Source organism: Physeter macrocephalus, chromosome 2 (assembly GCF_002837175.3).
Source record: "Physeter macrocephalus isolate SW-GA chromosome 2, ASM283717v5, whole genome shotgun sequence".
NCBI lineage: Eukaryota > Metazoa > Chordata > Mammalia > Artiodactyla > Physeteridae > Physeter > Physeter macrocephalus.
In genome coordinates this window covers 16875873-16895074 of record NC_041215.1, presented here as the reverse complement: position 1 = coordinate 16895074, position 19202 = coordinate 16875873, and the positions used below count along the sequence as shown (strand labels likewise).

The 19202-nt window shown below is 44.8% G+C and overlaps 1 protein-coding gene across 1 annotated transcript in view; it reads left to right on the top strand.

The window, feature by feature from the left end:
* The window catches only part of CACNA1A (calcium voltage-gated channel subunit alpha1 A), a 268865-nt gene that overhangs the window by 94306 nt on the left and 155357 nt on the right, over positions 1 to 19202 (top strand). The window contains exons 4-5 of the mRNA XM_055091367.1: positions 15727 to 15818; positions 18697 to 18849. Of these exons, the coding sequence (XP_054947342.1) occupies positions 15727 to 15818; positions 18697 to 18849 (245 nt within the window). The remainder of the gene's footprint in view (positions 1 to 15726; positions 15819 to 18696; positions 18850 to 19202) is intronic.

Here is a 19202-nt window from a genome sequence, read left to right as displayed (position 1 = left end):
AATGCAAGAGATTTCTGTGCATTAATTTTGTATCCTGCTACTCTACCAAATTCATTGATTATCTCTAGTAGTTTTCTGGTAGCAACTTTAGGATTCTCTATGTATAGTATCATGTCATCTGCAAACAGTGACAGCTATACTTCTTCTTTTCTGATTTGGATTCCTTTTATTTCTTTTTCATCTCTAATTGCTCTGGCTAAAACTTCCAAATCTATGTTGAATAATAGTGGTGAGAGTGGGAAACCTTGTCTTGTTCCTGATCTTAGTGGAAATGGTTTCAGTTTTTCACCATTGAGAACAATGTTGGCTGTGGGTTTGTCATATATGGCCATTATGATGTTGAGGTAGGTTCCCTCTATGCCTACTTTCTGGAGAGCTTTTATCATAAATGTGTGTTGAATTTTGTTGAAAGCTTTTTCTCTATCTGTTGAGATTATCATATGGTTTTATCCTTCAATTTGTTAATATGGTGTGTCACATTGATTGATTTGCATATATTGAAGAATCCTTGCATTCCTGGGATAAACCCCACTTGATCATGGTGTATGATCCTTTTAATGTGCTGTTGGATTCTGTTTGCTAATATTTTGTTGAGGATTTTTGCATCTATGTTCATCAGTGATATTGGCCTGTAGTTTTCTTTCTTTGTGACATCTTTGTTTGGTTTTGGTATCAGTGTGATCGTGGCCTCTTAGAATGGGTTTGGGAATGTTCCTCCCTCTGCTATATTTTGGAAGAGTTTGAGAAAGATAGGTGTTAGCGTCTCTAAATGTTTGATAGAATTTGCCTGTGAAGCCATCTGGTCCTGGGGTTTTGTTTGTTGGAAGATTTTTTTTTTTTTGTCTATGGAACATTTATTTAGTTAGATAAATGTGGGAGTGCATGGAATATCTTTTTCCATCCCTCACTTTCAGTCTGTATGTGTCCCTAGGTCTGAAGTGGGTCTCTTGTAGACAGCATATATATGGGTTTTGTTTTTGTATCCATTAAGCCAGTATATGTCTTTTGGTTGGAGCATTTAATCCATTTACTTTTAAGGTAATTATCGATTATGTATGTTCCTATTACCATTTCCTTAGTTGTTTTGTGTTCATTTTTATAGATCTTTTCCTTCTCTTGTGTTTCCTGCCTAGAGAAGTTCCTTTAGCATTTGTTGTAGAGCTGGTTTGGTGGTGCTGTATTCTCTTATCTTTTGCTCGTCTGTAAAGGTTTTAATTTCTCCATCGAATCTGAATGAGATCCTTGCTGGGTAGAGTAATCTTGGTTGTAAATTTTTCCTTTTCATCACTTTAAATATGTCCTGCCACTCCCTTCTGGCTTGCAGAGTTTCTGCTGAAAGATTGGCTGTTAACCTCATGGGGATTCCCTTGTGAGACTGTCCTCAATTCTTTTCATTCTTTTTTCTTTATTCTGCTCTGCAGTAGTTATTTCCACTATTTTATCTTCCAGATCACTTATCCGTTCTTCTGACTCGGTTTTTCTGCTATTGATTCCTTCTAGAGAATTTTTAATTTCATTTATTGTGTCGTTCATCATTGTTTGTTTGCTCTTTCATTCTTCTAGGTCCTTGTTAAACATTTCTTGTATTTTCTCGATTCTGTTTCCAAGATTTTGGATCATCTTTACTATCATTACTCTGAATTCTTTTTCAGGTAGCCTGCCTATTTCCTTCTCATTTGTTTGGTCTGGTGGGTTTTTACCTTGCTCCTTCATCTGCTGTGTGTTTCTCTGTCTTCTCATTTTGCTTAACTTACTGTGTTTGGGGTCTCCTTTTCGCAGACTGCAGGTTCGTAGTTCCTGTTGTTTGTGGTGAATGCCCCCAGTGGGTAAGGTTGGTTCAGTGTGTTGTGTAGGCTTCCTGGTGGAGGGGACTGGTGCCTGTGTTCCGGTGGATGAGGCTGGATCTTGTCTTTCTGGTGGACAGGACTGCATCCGGTGCTGTATTTTGGGGTGTCTGTGAACTTATGATTTCAGGCAGCCTCTCTGCTAATGGGTGGGGTTGTGTTCCTGTCTTGCTAGTTGTTTGGCATAGGGTGTCCAGCACTGTAGCTTGCTGGTTGTTGAGTGAAGCTGTGTCTTAGCATTGAGTTGGAGATCTCTGGTAGAGCTTTCACCATTTGATATTATGGGGCTGAGAGGTCTCTGGTGGACCAATGTCCTGAACTTGGCTCTCCCACCTCAGAGGCTCAGGCCTGACACCCGGTGGGAGCACCAAGACCCTGTCAGTCATATGGCTCAGAAGAAAAGGGAGGGAAAAAAAGAAAGGAAAATAATAATTAAAATAAAATAAAATAAATGAAGTTATTAAAATAAAAAATTTTAAAATATTATTTAAAATTTTAAAAAGTAATTTAAAAATAAGGAAGATAGAAAAGAGCAACCAAAGCAAAAAACATATCCACCAATGATAACAGGCACTAAAAACTATACAAAAAAAAAAAAAAAGGACAGACAGAACCCTAGGACAAATGGTAAAAGCAAAGCTATACAGACAAAATCACACAAAAAAGTGTACACATACACACTCACAAAAAGAGAAAAAGGAAAATATATGTATATTTTTTTAAAAAAGGAGGAGAGCAACCAAATCAATAAACGAATCTACCAGTGATAATAAGCTCTAAATTCTAAACTAAGATAAACATAAAACCAGAAACAAATCCAATGCAGAAAGCAAACTCCAACTCTACAGTTGCTCCCAAAGTCCACAGCCTCAATTTTGGGATGATTCGTTGTCTATTCAGGTATTCCACAGATGCAGGGTACATCAAGTTGATTGTGGAGATTTAATCCACTGCTCCTGAGGCTGCTGGGAGAGATTTCCCTTTCTCTTCTTTGTTCCCACAGCTCCTGGGGTTCAGCTTTGGATTTGGCCCCGCCTCTGCATGTACGTCGCCTGAGGGCATCTGTTGCCTGCCCAGACAGGACAGGGTTAAAGTAGCAGCTGATTCGGGGGCTCTGGCTCACTTAGGCTGCGGGGAGGGAGGGGTACGGAACGCAGGGCGAGCCTTTGGTGGCAGAGACCTGCATGACGTTGCAACAGCCTGAGGCATGCCGTGTGTTCTCCTGGGGAAGTTGTCCCTGGATCACAGGACCCTGGCCGTGGCAGGCTGCACAGGCTCCCAGGAGGGGAGTTGTGGATAGTGACCTGTGCTTGCACACAGGGTTTTTGGTGGCTGCAGCAGCAGCCTTAGCATTTCATGCCTGTCTCTGGGGTTCTTGCTGATAGCCACAGCTGGCGCCCGTCTGTGGCGCTCGTTTAGGTGGTGCTCTGAATCCCCTCTCCTCACGCACCCCGAAACAATGGTCTCTTGCCTCTTAGGCACTTCCAGACTTTTTCCCGGACTCCCTCCTGGCTAGCTGTGGCACACTAGCCCCCTTCAGGCTGTGTTCACGCAGCCAACCCCAGTCCTCTCCCTGGGATCCGACCTCCGAAGGCCGAGCCTCAGCTCCCAGCCTCCACCCGCCCTGGCGGGTGATCTTGCTTATTCTTGAATTGTAAACACATGGGATCATAAGGTGTGCTCTCATTGGCTTCTTTCCCTTGACATTGTATGTGTGGGATCCATCCATGTTGTAGCTGTAGCTGTAGGTCATTCATTCTCATGGCTGTTTATCTACTATGCTGGTGATAGACATTTGGATACTTTCCACTCTGGGGCTATTACAGAAAAAAGTGCTGTTGACACTCCTACTTGTCATTCAGTGACCACAGCTCCCATTTCTCTGGGAGGTATTCCTGGGTGGAATTTCAGGGTCATGGGGTGGAATCTGTTTAGCTTTGGCAGAAACTGCCTAACAATTTTCCCAAGTGGTGGAACCAATTGCAACTCCCACCAGCTGCGGGCGAGAGTTTAGCTTTTGTTTTTATTTTGCTCCACAAGTGCCTCTCCTGTAGGAGGTGCCCACTAAATGTCTGGGAATTAAATTGAAAATGTAGTTATCCATTTCCTTGAGAACTTTACTCCATCAAATATCTCGTTTGGATCTTCAGGCTCTCCTTCTCCAGGGACACAATGCTCTTTGCTTGCAAACTTGGACAGATCTCCTCTATTTGGAAGACACTCTGCCCCCCACCTCCCTCAAGTTGCCACATTCTCTTCCCCCCTCTTCTCATCCCAGTCTCTCAAGGAGAGGTTTCTCTTCTGCTGCCTCCTTCAGCCTTGCAATCAGCAAGGCAATGCAATAAGTCCTTTCAGGAGGCCCACCACGGCCTGCTCATCTCCAAATCCACAGACCTTCACTCAACATCTATGCCCTCTTTGTCCCTAGCAAACTCACCCCTCTGTGCCTCTCGTCTTTTCTAGAATCACTTACCTTGCACCTTCTGGGGCTTTTGAATTTGCTTCTGCTCCTTTTTATTTAAGAAAACACAGCTTCGTGAATCACCCAAAATAGAAACGTGCCCTTTTGTGCCATCCTCTACTATAAAAGACAAATAAGAAGAAGAACTGTTCCATGCAAATGTTAAGGCACTTGAGAGGACATTGTGTGAGTGGTAAGAACTTCACATTAAGGGAGAAAAAGCAGGAGAATATCTGTGCCACCCAGGGAGGGGGAAGGACTTCTCAAATTTAAAAGCACAAACTCTAAAGCAAAAAAAAAAAAAAACAAAGAACTTGATTCTATGAAAACTAAGATGTTCTGTTCAAATAAGGACATAATGGGGACACTTTGGTTCCCAGATCCAGATCCTAGCTGTACAATGTCCTACAAATCCTTGAGCAAGTTACTCCACCTCTCTGTGCCTCAGTTTTCTCATCGATAAAATGGAGAGAATAGCATCTACCTATGGGCTGTTAGGAGTTTGAAATGAGTTAATATTTATAACCATTTAAAATAACACCTGACATGTGGTAAGAACTAAAGTAGTGTTTGTAAATAGTGCATAGGATGGATGGTAGAAAAAAAAGTGACCAGGGATTAATAGCTCACAGCTGTTCATTATGGGAGCCCCTAGGCACATGTGACTTTTTTTTTTCTTTTCCATTATGGTTTATTAGAGGATATTGAATATAGTTCCCTGTGCTATACAGTAGGACCTTGTTGTTTATCCATTCTATATATAATAATTTGCACCTGCTAGTCCCAAACTCCTAATCCATCCCTCTCCTACCCCCTCTCTCCCTTGGCAGCCACAAATGTGTTCTCTATGACATGTGACTATTTTTAATGGAAATGAATTAAAAGTAAATACAATTTAAAACTCAGCTTCTCATTCACACTGACCATATTTCGAGAGCTCAATAGCCACATGCAGCCGATGGCTACCATATTGGGCAGCACTGATCAAGACTATAGGGGGAAATAGTCAACAACAATAACACAGCAACCCCTGCCAAGTGGGGGGATCGGGGGAGGGTTGGATTGGGAGTTTGGGACTAGAAGATGCAAACTATTATACATAGACTGGGTAAACAACAAGGTACTACTGTATAGCACAGGGAACTATATTCAATGTCCTTTAATAAACCGTAATGGAAAAAAATATGACAAAGAATGTATGTATGTATATATATATGTATATATATATATAACTGAATCACTTTGCTGTACAGCAGAAATTAACACAACATTGTAAATCAACTATACTTCAATAAAAATAATAAGAATAACCAAAACCAAAAATAACACAGCAACCCCAAGAGGAAAGCAGGCAAAAAATGTGATCAGACAGGTTAGGGAAGAGAAGTCTGAAAAGCTAATCAGTAGATGACATGGTACTCAAAATCACTTGTAATCAGAAAGATGAAAATGAAAACAGTGAGTATCTCTGCATGCCTCTTAGAGTGGAAAAAATTAGAAAGGTGGTTAAGTCAAGGGTTAGTGGGATGTGGGGACAGAGGAAGATCCTCCCCACTCATGGGGGCGTGGCCACTCTGGAGGGTCATCGGCAGTGCCTAGTCCAGTTAAGTCCAGACCCACCGACAGTTATGCTCCCAGCCACCCATCTCAGGGAGACTTTCACTGGGTCTGTAAGGACTGAGTATGGGCACATTCACTCCATCGCCATCTGTGGAAGAGGATCTGGAGGCCGCCTGGTGTCTGTCCCTGGGGGATGGGGAGATGGGATGTGGCAGCTGCACCTAGGGAGCCTGGGGACCAGTGAGAGCCCCAGAATGCACGTCTGCTGTTCTGTTTTCCTTGGCTGAAAACAGAGGACAACAGAATATTCCTAACTTCATGCCATTCGTGTAAATTTAAAATATATGCACTCAAAATAAAACACGTTTTACAAGAATGCACTCCAATAAGACAAAATTAGACATATCAGTTGTCTCAGGGAAAAAGAATGAAAGTAGAATATGGAGATAAAAAGGAATGAATGATGAATGAACGAACGAACGAACAAGAGAGGGGTATTGCACAGACCAAAGGTGAAGCTATGCCATGAACTGAAAAATTGATTATCTCAACTCTCTGCATTTGAGGGTTTAAAAAAGGAATTTTAGAAATAGTTTTCCCAAGAGAAGCTAAAATCTAGGTGATATAAGAATGAACTTGAAGAAGATTTGCAAAATCTGTGAATGGCAAGAATATAGACTGTACGGGAAGTAGTTATGCTCCTAAATACTCATCTCAAGAAGATTGGACCCAGATCTATGAGGGCAGGTGCTTCTTTTTTTAATTAAAAAAAAAATTTTTTTATAGAAGTATAGTTGATTTACAGTGTTGTGTTAGTTTCAGGGGTACAGTAAAGTGAATCAGTTATACATATATATGTATGTATATACATTCTTATATATATATATATATATATATATATATATATATACACACACACACACATATATGTATTCTTTTTCAGATTCTTTTCCCTTATAGGTTATTACAAAATATTGAGTGTAGTTCCCTATGCTATACTGTAGGTCCTTGTTGTTTATCTATTTTATATATATAGTGTGTATATGTTAATCCCCAACTCCTAATTTATCCTTCTCCTTCCTTTCCCCTTTGGTAACCATAAGTTTGTTTTCTATGTCTGTGGATCTATTTATGCTTTGTAAATAAGTTTATTTGTATCATTTTTTAGATTCCACATATAAGTGATATCATATTATGTCGTATGATATTTGTCTTTCTCTGTGTGGCTTACTTCAGTTAGTGTGATAATCTCTAGGTTCATTCATGTTGCTGCAAAGGGCATTATTTCATTCTTTTTTTATGGCTGAGTAATATTCCATTGTGTATATGTTCCACATCTTCTTAATCCATGCATCTGTCGATGGACATTTAGGTTGCTTCCGTATCTTGGCTATTGTAAATAGTGTGGGCAGGTGCTTCCTCTAACCAGAGGTCAGGGATTTGATGACATCCCCCCTCCTCTCCCCTGCTTTCCAACCACGCTAACATCTCCTTCTCATTCTCCTGTCCCCTGCCCCTCCCTCTCATCTGGTAACTTCACTCTTCACCATAAGGTCTCTCCAGCCCCAGGGCCTTAGCACATTTCCCCTCCTCACCCACCTGGCACACAGTAGTTGCTCCTCTGCAAATATTTATTGACATTCTGACTTCCAGCCAGCTAGAGAAAAATCTAGCTCTTTCTTACACTTAGGTTAGTGGAGGTATAAAATTGGCTGAGGTCCCAGGAGAGGGTAAGTGGGTGTGGTGGAGTTAACCAGGGGCAGCAGTCTGGGGCTCTCGCTGGGCCCTAGGCTCCCCAGGTGCAGCAAAGCCAGACTCAGAATACAGGCACCACATGTTAGCTGTGTGACTGTGGGCAAGTAGTTAACCCCTCAGTGTCTCGGTTCCCCTGTCAATGAACTGAGTGTAGAGCATTCACCTGGTAAAGATGCTGAGGCATAAAATGGAACCTCAGTATGTAAGGCCATTAGCATATAACCTGGCAAAGAGAATAAACTCAATGAATGTTGGTTCCTTGATCAGTCAGTTCTGGTATAACTTAGGGGCAAGTAACAAAATAAAAATTTAAATGATGATGATGTTGATGATGATGATGATAGCAAACATTTATATAGAACTGACTAAATTCCAAGCACAGTGCTAAGCATATCACCTAAATTCCCACACCTATAAAGGGAAGTACTATGATCATCCCCATTCTACAGCTCAGGAAACTGAGGCACAGAGAAGTTGAGTATCTTGCCCAAGGCCACACAGCTAGTGATTGGCCGAACTGGGATTTGAACCAGGGCTCTCTGGCTCTTAACTGCTAGGAAGAGTGTTTGTTATCCACATTACAAGAAGTCTGCAGGCTGAGAGCTTGGTTGCAGTGTTGGTTCTGCAGCTCAGCAATGTCTCCAAGGAATCCTTTCCATCTTTCCACTCTGCCATCTTCAGTGTAAGGACTTTTCTTGGTAACCTTTACTACTCACAGTCCCAAGATGGCCACCCAGTTCCAAGATGTCTACCCAGCCATCCTGTGTAGGCACAAAAGCATCTGGCCAAAGAAGAGGAAGGGCTGTCTCCTGCCCTGTGACTCTTCTCAAAGAAGGGAAACTCTTTCCCAGAAGCACCCAGCAGACTTTCACTCAGATCCTGTTAAGCGCAAGACTGGGTCATGTGACCAGTGCTCCCATTGCAAGGAATCCTGGGAGAAAGAAACTATTGGGTATTTTCTGCCTCTTTGATGGAAGGTGGGCTCCATTAGCAAGGGAGGGGGTGGGATTGTCTATCGAGTAGACAACCATCTGTGTCTTCCCTGATTTTTTTCTAGTTTAAGATAAGTCCTGCCATCTACACAGCCTTCCATCTCTTCTGGAATATAGTCTATTAGTTATCACTATGCTTTCCTACATTTCACTTCATTATTTATTCATTCATTCATTCAACAAACATTTATTGAGTACCTACTCTATGCCAGGCACAGTTTTAGGTCCTGGGGATACAACTGTGAGCAAAACAGATGAAAATTCCTGCCCTAGTGGGGGCACATGCTAGAGCAACACCATCCGATGGAACTTTCTACAATGATGGAAATGTTCTTTGTATGCGACTGTCCACATGTGGCTGTGGAGCACTTAAAAGTCGACTGAGGAACTGAAGTTCTCATTTAATTTAAATTAAGTTAATTATATATTTAAATAGTTATGTGTAAGTGCGACTAATGTGACTGAGGAACTGAATGTCTAATTTAGTTATAAATGTATATTTAAATAACTATGTGTAGCTAATGGTTACTGTATCAGGCAGCATGGCTCTAAAGGCCAAGGGATACATCATCGACTTTTCTCTCTTGACACATACACATACTCAGTTCTCTTCCACCCTAAAAAGACTCTCTTCTCATACCCAGGCTCTTGTTTCCAGTTCCTCTCCTCTTGTTCTCTCCAGCCATCAACCATGGCAAGACTCCCCAGTGTGTAATGGATGCTTTTCATCCCTTGCATCTTATTCATTTCTGTGCTGCCCTGGAGACCAATGACCTCTCCTTTCTCGAAACGCTTTTGAACTTGACCCTCAGGGATGACACTCTTCTGCCAGGTCTCCTCCTGCCTCTGTGACTTCTCCCTCTTTTTCACCAATATCTTTCCTCTACTTGTCTCTTTTTTTTTTTCCCTTCCCCAACATTCCATTGAAGATTCTTGGCTTTTTTCATTTTATCTATCTACTCTGGATATCTGGTCTACCATAACCCTACCTTCGACCACTCCTGACGCATTCACCAAATATGCATTGAGTACCTGCTGCGTCATGAAAGGTGCTGCAGGTACTACCAAAAAAAGTCTCTGCACAGTCGTAGAGAAAAAAACGTATGGACGCCAAGGGAGGGGGATGAATTGGGAGATTGAGATTGACATATATACACTAATATGTATAAAATAGATAACTAATGAGAACCTGCTGTATAGCACAGGGAACTCCACTTTGCTGTACAGTAGAAACTAACACAACGTTGTAAAACAACTATGCCCCAATAAAAAAAAAGTCTCTGACCTCCTGGAGCTGATATTCTAGAAGAGGAGGTGAATAATATATACAACTTAATAAACAATATAATTCCAGAGAGTGAAGGTTCTCTTTATCTGGAGGGGACATGGAAATCCTCTCTGAGAAGAAAAATTTGAGCTGCAATCAGGATTTGAAGAGGGCCAGCTAAGAAAAGAGGGAGAGAGTTGATGGGATGGGGCAAGTGTTTGAAGTAGAAGAGATGGCCAACATATCATTCCCATGGTGGAAAGGAGATTGTCCCATTGGAAGAACAGAAAGCCAAAGTGCCTGGAGTATAGCACAGAGCAGTCAGTGGGAGTAAAGTCACACAAGGTCTTATGGTCACACTACAGTTTGGATTTTGTTCTAAGCCTGATAGAAGCCACTGGAAGGTTTTAATGAGGGAATTACAGAAAACTGGCTTCCCAAACTTAACTTGTCCACAATCCAGCTCTTGATCTTCCTCCAAACCACCCCCTTCCTCCATCGTCCCCATCTCAGTTGACAACTCCATCCTTCACGTAGCCCAGTCTTAATCCCTCTCTCCCACCAAATGCCCCATCCTTCCATTGGAAGCCCTGGTGGCTGCCATATTGTTCTCCATAGTGCTTCACACCCTCTGACATACCGTATATTTTCCCACGTCACTTTGTTCATGGTGGCATCCTCAGGTCCTACCTGAGTGGCTGGTGCATAGCAGGTACTCAGTAAACCCTGGTTGAATAAATGGACCACTTGGTGTTCCGGTCATAATCAGAAAGCCATTCTTCCCTTCCCTTTCTTTCCCACCATTGCCCCTACCCCATCCAACAAGCCACGTGAGGTAGAAAACTGGGGTTCAGGAGTCCTGGGGTCCTGGGTTCACATTCTTCCTTGGTGGTGTGGACCTCCATGCATTAGTAACTTATCTGGGCTTGAGTTTCCTCCTCTGTAAAATGGGACTCATCCTGAGGACTGCTGGAATGCAGGGAGGACTTGCTGAGCCCAGGCAAGTTTCCTGGTGCACAGCAGTCAATGGCAGCTATATATAAATTGGGGCCTCCTTTGTACTCCCACAGCCTTTGTCCTAGTTCTAGCTCTCATTACGCCGGTCGGCTCTTGTGGCTGCCTCCTAATTCCTCCCTCCATCACCACCAATCTGTCCTTTCAGCTGTCAGGCTTGTCTTCCTCACACCAACCCTAATCACATCCCTCCCCTGCTCCCAAACCTTACATGACTCCCACTGTCCACATGACAAGACCCACCTTCTCTGCCTCCGGTTTCCCCCCACCACGTATCCTGAGGGAAGCCTTCTGCCTCTGTAGGACATTCTCAGCCTGAGAAGCCTTCCCCCTCCTCCTGTTCTCCTCCTAACTCCTTGTCATCCATCCAGGGAGGGGCTCGGGAGATAGTACACCTTGGGTGCCAGCTAAGATTGCACTGGGAAGGAGGGAGGTTGGATTGTCTGCATTTCAGACGCTCAAGAGAAGTTAGGGCAAAGGCCATGTAATGAGAAAATTCAGGGTCAGGATTTAACTCCAGGTTTAAGATTTTGTAACATTTTGTGCTGTGCTGCCTCTTCAAACTTGGGCTCCACAGTCATGCTGTCCCCAGCCCTCCTGTCTGTATTCATTTCCTCCTCGTTCCTGCCTCCTACAGCCCTGGAGCCAAAAGGACTTGAATCTCTCACCCACTTACTTGTATGGTCATCTAAGGGAAGAGCTGAGTTCATCTCAGCTTTATCCTTGTGTCCAGTATGACCAGGTCTAAACCCATCATCTCTCACCTGGGCCAGGGCAGTCACCTCCCCCCTAGTCTCCCAACTTCTGGCCTTGACCCCCAGAGGGGTCTTATTTTAATACAAGTCAGATCATGTCTCTTCAGTGCTCAGAACCCTCCATGGCTCCTGCTTCACTCGGAGCAAAAGCCGAAGTCCTCACCGTGGCCCACAAGGCCCTGCACCATCTGCCCCATCACCCCCCAGGCCTCATCTCCTCCCACTGTCACCCTGGCTTACTCGGGTCCAGCCACACTAGCCTCCTTGCTGTTCCTCACATGTACCTTTGCACTGACTGTCCCTCTGCCTAGAGTTTTCCTCTGACGTATTCCTGTGGCTCACTTCACATCTTTATCCCACTGACTCTTTCTCCATACCTGAGCTCTGTGGTCCATTCACCACTGGCCACGTGTGGCCGTTGAGCATCTGAGCTGAGATGTGCCGTAAGTGTAGAATATGCACCAAGATTTCAAAGACGTACTCCAAGGGAAAGAATGTATAAAATGTCTTGAGAATAATCTTTCATATTGATTGCCTGTTGAAATGCTAATGCTTCTGATACACCAGGTTAAAGAAACTATATTTATTAAAATTAATTTTACCTGTTTCTTTTGACTCTTAATGTGGCTACTGGAAAATTTTAAATTTCACACGTGGCTCTTCTTGTTTTTTCCTTTTTTCTTTTCTTTTTTTTAATTGAAGTATTGTGTTAATTTCTGCTATACAGCAAAGTGATTCACTTATACATATATATACATTCTCTTTTTTTATATGCTTTTCCATTATGGTTTATCATAGGGTATTGAATATAGTTCTCCGTGCTGTACGGTAGGACCTTGTTGTTCATCCATTCTATATATAAAAGCTTACATCTGCTAACCCCAGCCTCCCACTCCATCCCTCCCTCAACCCCCTCCCCCTTGGCAACCACCAGTCTGTTCTCTATGTCCAACACATGGCTCTTCTTAAAGTTCTACTGGGCAATGCTGGTCTGAACATCCTTAACTCTGAACTACTTCCCTGCCAGGCAGGAAAGAGCAGTTGGCCTTTATCAATTGATATGTGTGTCATCACTCCCCTCACCCTGCTCCATGCTACCAGTGCACCCCCTTCTCTGCACTGCTTTTCTCGCTTGTACTCATCACCCTGACATCTGGCATATTTACTGCGTTTATTCTCAGCCTCCCCCATGCAAACAGGGATTCCTATGACTTGTGTCCCCAGGACCTAGACAGGGCCTGGCACATTGTAGGTGCCCAGTTAATGTTTGTGAAGTGAGTGAATGAAAACTCAGCAAATGCTTGTCATTTACCGTGCATGCCCTCACCAATGGCTTTTATCTGCCAAGAAGGAAGAAAGTGAAATAGACTGGTGATCTATAGGATGGAGTTTTAGGAATGCCAGTGAATATCGGAAAGTTGGGCGAGGAAGAGAAAAATAGAATTAAATGAATGAAAAGTTCTTTGGGGTTGCATGGCATGGCCCCCGCCTATACTTCAGCTTCATGGCACCATCCAAATCCCCACCATGCACCATCTCATTCTTTGAATTTGCCAAGCTCCTTCCCACCCCGGGCTCTCTGTCTCTGCCATTCCGTCAGCCTGGAAAGTTCTTCCCCCACGGACCAGATTCCTCCTCCTCTTCCATGAGCCCTCAGCTTGAGACGGGGTCCTCCCTGGGTCCCAGACGAGTTAACACTACCTGCTGTGTGCCCTCAGAGCTGTTGTTTTCCCCTGCTCTCTCTAAGAATGCATGACACCTGTGACGGATTCATTCTCTGTGTGCCTTTTTTGGTTAAACGTTTTTCTCCCACATCAGCTCCGTGAGGCAAGGAGGACCTCAGGTATTGCTTTGCCCAGCACACAGGACGTGTTCAGATATGCATTTGCTGATGGTGTTAAAGGAGGTCAGCCCAACCTAATAGACCCGTCTCTGCTCTAGGAATAGTTGGGAACACCCCTGTCTTAGTTTGGTGTGCCTCCATATTGACCCTGCAACAATGATTCAGGTGCAAGTAGTTCATCTGGAAAGTGACTCCAGAAGTGTGTGTGGGTGGGGGACAAGGGTGGGGAGACAAGGAAGAATGAAGGGTCAAGCAGGTTACCCGCTGCGGGCAGCTGGGCTCAGCCTCTCTGGGAGCCTGTGTAGAACTGACACCTCAGAGGATCTGGGAGGAGGGGGCAAGGGAGCTGGGGAATTCTTCCACCTACTCCCAGCAATCTTTGGTGGAGGGCTGCTCTCACAGGGGAATTCACTCCCTGGGCCTGTCTCAGCTTCAAAGAAAGTCCTGAGACAAAAGCGTGCCAATATTGGTTATTTACAGATGCAGTTACTGGTTGTCTCAAAGCCAAAGAGAGGTACTATATATAAAATAATCACCAAGGACCTACTGTATAGCACAGGGAACTCTACTCAATATTCTATAATAATCTATATGGGAAAAGAATCTGAAAAAGAATGGATGTATGTATATGTATAACAGAATCACATTGCTGTACACCTGAAGCTAACACAACATTGAAAATCAACTATACTCCAATATATAATAAAAATTGAATTTAAAAAAAGACAAAGATGGGACTTCCCTGGTGGCGCAGTGGTTAAGAATCCTCCTGCCAATGCAGGGGACACAGGTTCGAGCCCTGGTCCGGGAAGATCCCACATGCCCCAGAGCAGCTAAGCCCATGTGCCACAACTACTGAGCCTGCGCTCTAGAGCTCGCGAGCCACAACTACTGAGCCCGTGTGCCGCAACTACTGAAGCCTGCACGCCTAGAGCTCACGCTCCACAACAAGAGAAGCCACCGCAAGGAGAAGCCCGCGCACCGCAACAAAGAATAGCCCCCGCTCGCCGCAACTAGGGAAAGCCCACGCACAGCAACGAAGACCCAACGCAGCCAAAAATAAATAAATAAATAAATTTATTTTTAAAAAAGACAAAGAGATGTAGAATCTGGGTATTCACAGATGCAGATATGGTTGTTCAAAGTAAAAGTCATAAGATCCAGATCCCTGGACAAAACTGAAGTCACCCCCAAATTATTTGCGTGGTCTCCCTCCTCTTAACCACAGAGCCCTCTGTTTTTCAGCATTTCTTGCCCATCATGTGAGGCTCCAACAACAACCTCTTCTGTGGCATAGTTCCATGGTGGTTCCTACTACATTTCTTATTCAGGAAACGGGTCTTGGGGTTCCTTGGGTTGAGGAGGGTCTCTGGGACCCCTTTTCTCACCAGCAATACCTTTTACAAATGAGGTCTTAGGATGGGGTCTTTCCGGGGGAGCTTTCTACGGGAGGGTCCTCTCACCTATCACCGTGATTCTTACTCACCTGTATTTACAGGAGTGACTCTTTGCCCTGAGGTTCGGGGTCTGTAGCCCCCTTCTGGAGCTGATGTCAGCTGGTCCACCCCAGCAGGGCTACACCCATGGTTTGGCTTGCTTGAGTAGCTTAGCACACTTCCTGTGTTCTGGGCACAATGCCAACCACTTCACAGGTATCAATTCATTTAATCCTCACACCCCTTTGATGTGTAGGTACTGTTGTGATCCCTGTTATACAAAAGGGGGAACTGAGGCATGGAGAGGGGAAGTAACTTGCCCAAGGTCACCCAGCTGGGAAGTGGCAGAGCTGAGATCTGAACCCATGCTGGCTGGGATCTTAACACTAAACTGCTTTCTTGCCGGTTGGTAAAGAGACCTGAGCCCCAAAGGATCTGCCACTCCCCCTGGTCCTTCCCCCAGGGCCTCCCAGCCTCCCCAGGATCCATCCTGATTGTGAGTTGCAAAATACACTGAAAATCACCCCGACCAGGTGCCACAGGAAGCTTCTGTTCTTCTCAGCCTAATGTTTATTGAGTGTCACCAACCATACACCTATTTGGGGTCTTTGTAAATCATCTTTTATCCTGTGAAGCAGGTACTATTAACACTGTTTTACAGGTGACAAAACTGAGGCCCAGCAATGTAAAGTCACCTGCCTGTGGTCACCCAGCCAATACACCACAACATCGAACCCCCGCCCACCTGTCTGACCCTGAAACCCACCTTCTGCTTTCTGTTCTGGCTTCTTTCTTCCAGCATCTTGGCAACAGTTGGGACGGAGTTTGACCTAAGAACGCTGAGGGCAGTTCGAGTGCTGCGGCCGCTCAAGCTGGTGTCTGGAATCCCAAGTGCGTGAGTTTCCAACCGTGACCAGGGGTCTGCTCAGGGGTTCCGCGAGCCCTTGGTTTCCCCCCTGCATAGCGTGTCACAGGAACCCTTGGGTGCTTCCCCAGCCTGGGTCAGGGCAGCCTCCACTTTAGGGAAGTCCCTCAGGGGACTCCCCACCAGGCATCTGGCTGCAGGTCTGGATGAGCTCCTGAAAGCCAGCCAGGAGCCCCACCCATCACCACAGCACCCATTTATTGAGCATTTCTCTATCAGGAGCCATGGTAAGCGCCACCCAGGTCCTCATACTCACAACCCTGTGAAGTCAATAATGCTGATATCTCCATTTTACAGGTGGGGAAACTGAAGCTCAGGGCGGCTGAATAATTTGAGCAAAGTCACATGGCTGAGAATGGCAGAATTAGGAGTTAGCCAGTCTGACCCCAAGCCTGGTAATACTGGTGGCAATGACTGTTACCATTCATTGAGTGCCTACTGTGTACCGGGCACAGCAGAAAGAGCTTTTTGTGTATTATCTTATCAATCACCCAGTGAACCCATTTTACAGATGAAAAGGCAGAGGCTCAGAAAGGTCAAATGACTCACCTGAGTTCTTAAAGCTTGACAGCGATGAGCTCCAAAGTCTATACTCGTTCCATGCTATTTTCTCATCCTCCAGGGATGCTTCTACTCCAGATCCTTTAGGGATGGCTGCACTATACAGGGTCAGGATTAGGTTCAGCTGGAAAAAACAAAAGAAAAACAAAACAAAACAGGGCTAAACTTCTTCTGTCCTACTGCCTCAGTAGTAGTAATAGTAATAATAATAATTCCTATTTTTTTAACATCGTTATTGGAGTAAAATTGCTTTACAATGTTGTGTTAGTTTCTGCTGTATAACAAAGTGAGTCAGCTATACGCATACATATATCCCTATATCTCCTCCCTCCTGTGTCTCCCTCCCACCCTCCCTATCCTCCCCCACTAGGTGGTCACAAAGCACCGAGCTGATCTCCCTGTGCTATTATTTTTTATTTATAAGCACTTACTATGTACCAGGCACTGTTCTAAGTATTTGCCACTTTTTTAACTCATTAATCCTCACAACAAGCCTGTGAAGTAGGTTCTATTATTACCACCATTTTACGTTTCATTAGCTTCGTTCTTCAGGTTCATTGCCATCCAGATTTGAAGAGTAAGATTTTCCAGATAACCACCAGCAGGGTCTTTTTGTTAGAAAGGAGGCACTTCTACTCAGGTGTCTGCAAGATTCCAGTGGGTGCCTACGTCATATTAAATCCAGGGCCATCCCAAAGCTAACACTAATAAGAATTTTTGGTTAATGACCACCTATGATGTGCCAGGGACTTTGCTAGGTATGAACCCTCTCATTTAATCCTGAGAGGGAGGTGCTATTCTAATCCCCGTTTACAGACGAAGAAACCAAGGTTCAGAATGGGAACGTGACTTGCTCAAGATCACTTTGCTAGTCAGGAGATGACTAAGTCAGGCTCCGTAGAAGCAGATTTAAATAGGTGTTCGGATGCACTTGCTCTGTTGGGGGAGTGCTGTCAGGAGAGAGAAAATGAGGGCAGCAGGACGGGGTATAAGAAGGATCTGAACAAGGATGCAGTCTCAGCCGGATCCTGCAGGGAGCTCGGGGGTGTGAATAGAATCAGAGCTGTCGCCCACTTGAGGCAATAGGCTGATCTTTTGTACTTCTGTGGTCAGTTACTGGGGGTGGGAGGTGGGGAAGCGATAGCCCCCCAGGTGAGGAGCTTTTGATAACCAAGGGCAATTCTATGAAAAGAGGAGCATCTGGGAGCCGTTAGCAGCAAATGCCCACAGCAGCTGGAGGGAGGGTCCCTCAACAGCAAAGGAGATCTGGCCTGGGCATCAACTTCAGACAGTGTCCAGAGCCTTAGCCACTCTGCCACATGCATCACCCTTACATTTTGGACCCCTTGGAGTAGCATGGTCCCCCTGTGGTCTCCACCCAACAGGAGGTGCTAATCGTGGGCCATGGGAAGTTCTTCTCATCAAGAAGCAAGACCCGAGCTATATGTTCAAATCCTCATTTTTAACCATAGACTTTCCTAAACATACAGAACAGTGGTTACAAACAGAGGATTTGACATCATTCCGACCTGGATTCAAATCCTGGCCCTGTTATTTATCATGCCCTAAGGTGAATCATGACATCCGCTGAGCTTTGCTTCCCACCTCTGTAAAATGGGGATAATTTTACACGTGCGCCTGCCTCATGGGGTTGTTGCTAAAAGCCAATGAAATCATGTCTGGTTTCTCAGGGTTGAAACTAGGACACTGACTGCTTTCCCAGGCAGAGCTGCAACTAGCGTATATGGCGCCTTTATATGAATTAGGAAAAGACGCCCTCTCTTGGTGGAAAGAAGTTAGAAAAAGTCACCCCGCTCTGGGTGAAAGCCACCCATCACCCAAGAACGGGGCTCAGAAAGCCATGAATTTCCACCTCTTTCTTGCCCCAAAGGTCATCAAACGGGACAGCCTATGTCCAATACTTTTAAAAATATTTTAAAGATTAAAAAGTGGGGAATTCCCTGGCGGTCCGGTGGTTATAGGACTCCGAGCTTTCACTGCCATGGTCCCGGGTTCAGTCCCTGCTTGGGGAACTAAGATCCCACAAGCCGCACGGCGCGGCCAAAACAAAACCAAAAAAAAAAAAAGTGCTCTAAAATATTAGGAGGAATTGTTCCTATTATTATAACGAGCAGCCTCTGTGTCTTCCATCTGTCTTTCCTCACTATCGCCCAGTCCCCAGCCTCCTGCGTGCTCTGGGTTCCCTCAGGAGGCATCTTGGGGGTGGGATTTTGGCGTGCCTTCTCACGGGCCTGTGGGGCCTCTCTCTCTGTGTCTCCCCAGGTTTACAAGTCGTCCTGAAGTCGATCATGAAGGCAATGATCCCCCTGCTGCAGATAGGCCTCCTCCTATTTTTTGCAATCCTTATTTTTGCAATCATAGGGTTAGAATTTTATATGGGAAAATTTCATACCACCTGCTTTGAAGAGGGCACAGGTAGGTCCGAGCAGCAGCATATTTTTTTTCCCAACTTTCCATCCCTTTCTTTTCTCCCTTAGGGATAAGCTCCTGCAAGGGATCTACAGGGGTTTGCTTCTTTCTCCTGGAAGCTGGGAGAACCTCCTACCGAAAGCACTGCAGGCCAGGCAGGGGGTGAAACAGTCCCCGAGATCTTGGTTGTTGCTGGGGCATTGCATTGGGGTCCCCGAGAAGCTATCCCGTGGTGAGTGGTTTATTTGGGAAGTGATCCCAGGAAGCACCATCAGAGGAGTGGAGAAGTGAGACGGGGAAGGGAAAACATCTAGTAAAGGGGGTGTTATCAGGTAGGTTACCATCTTGGGCAACCAGAC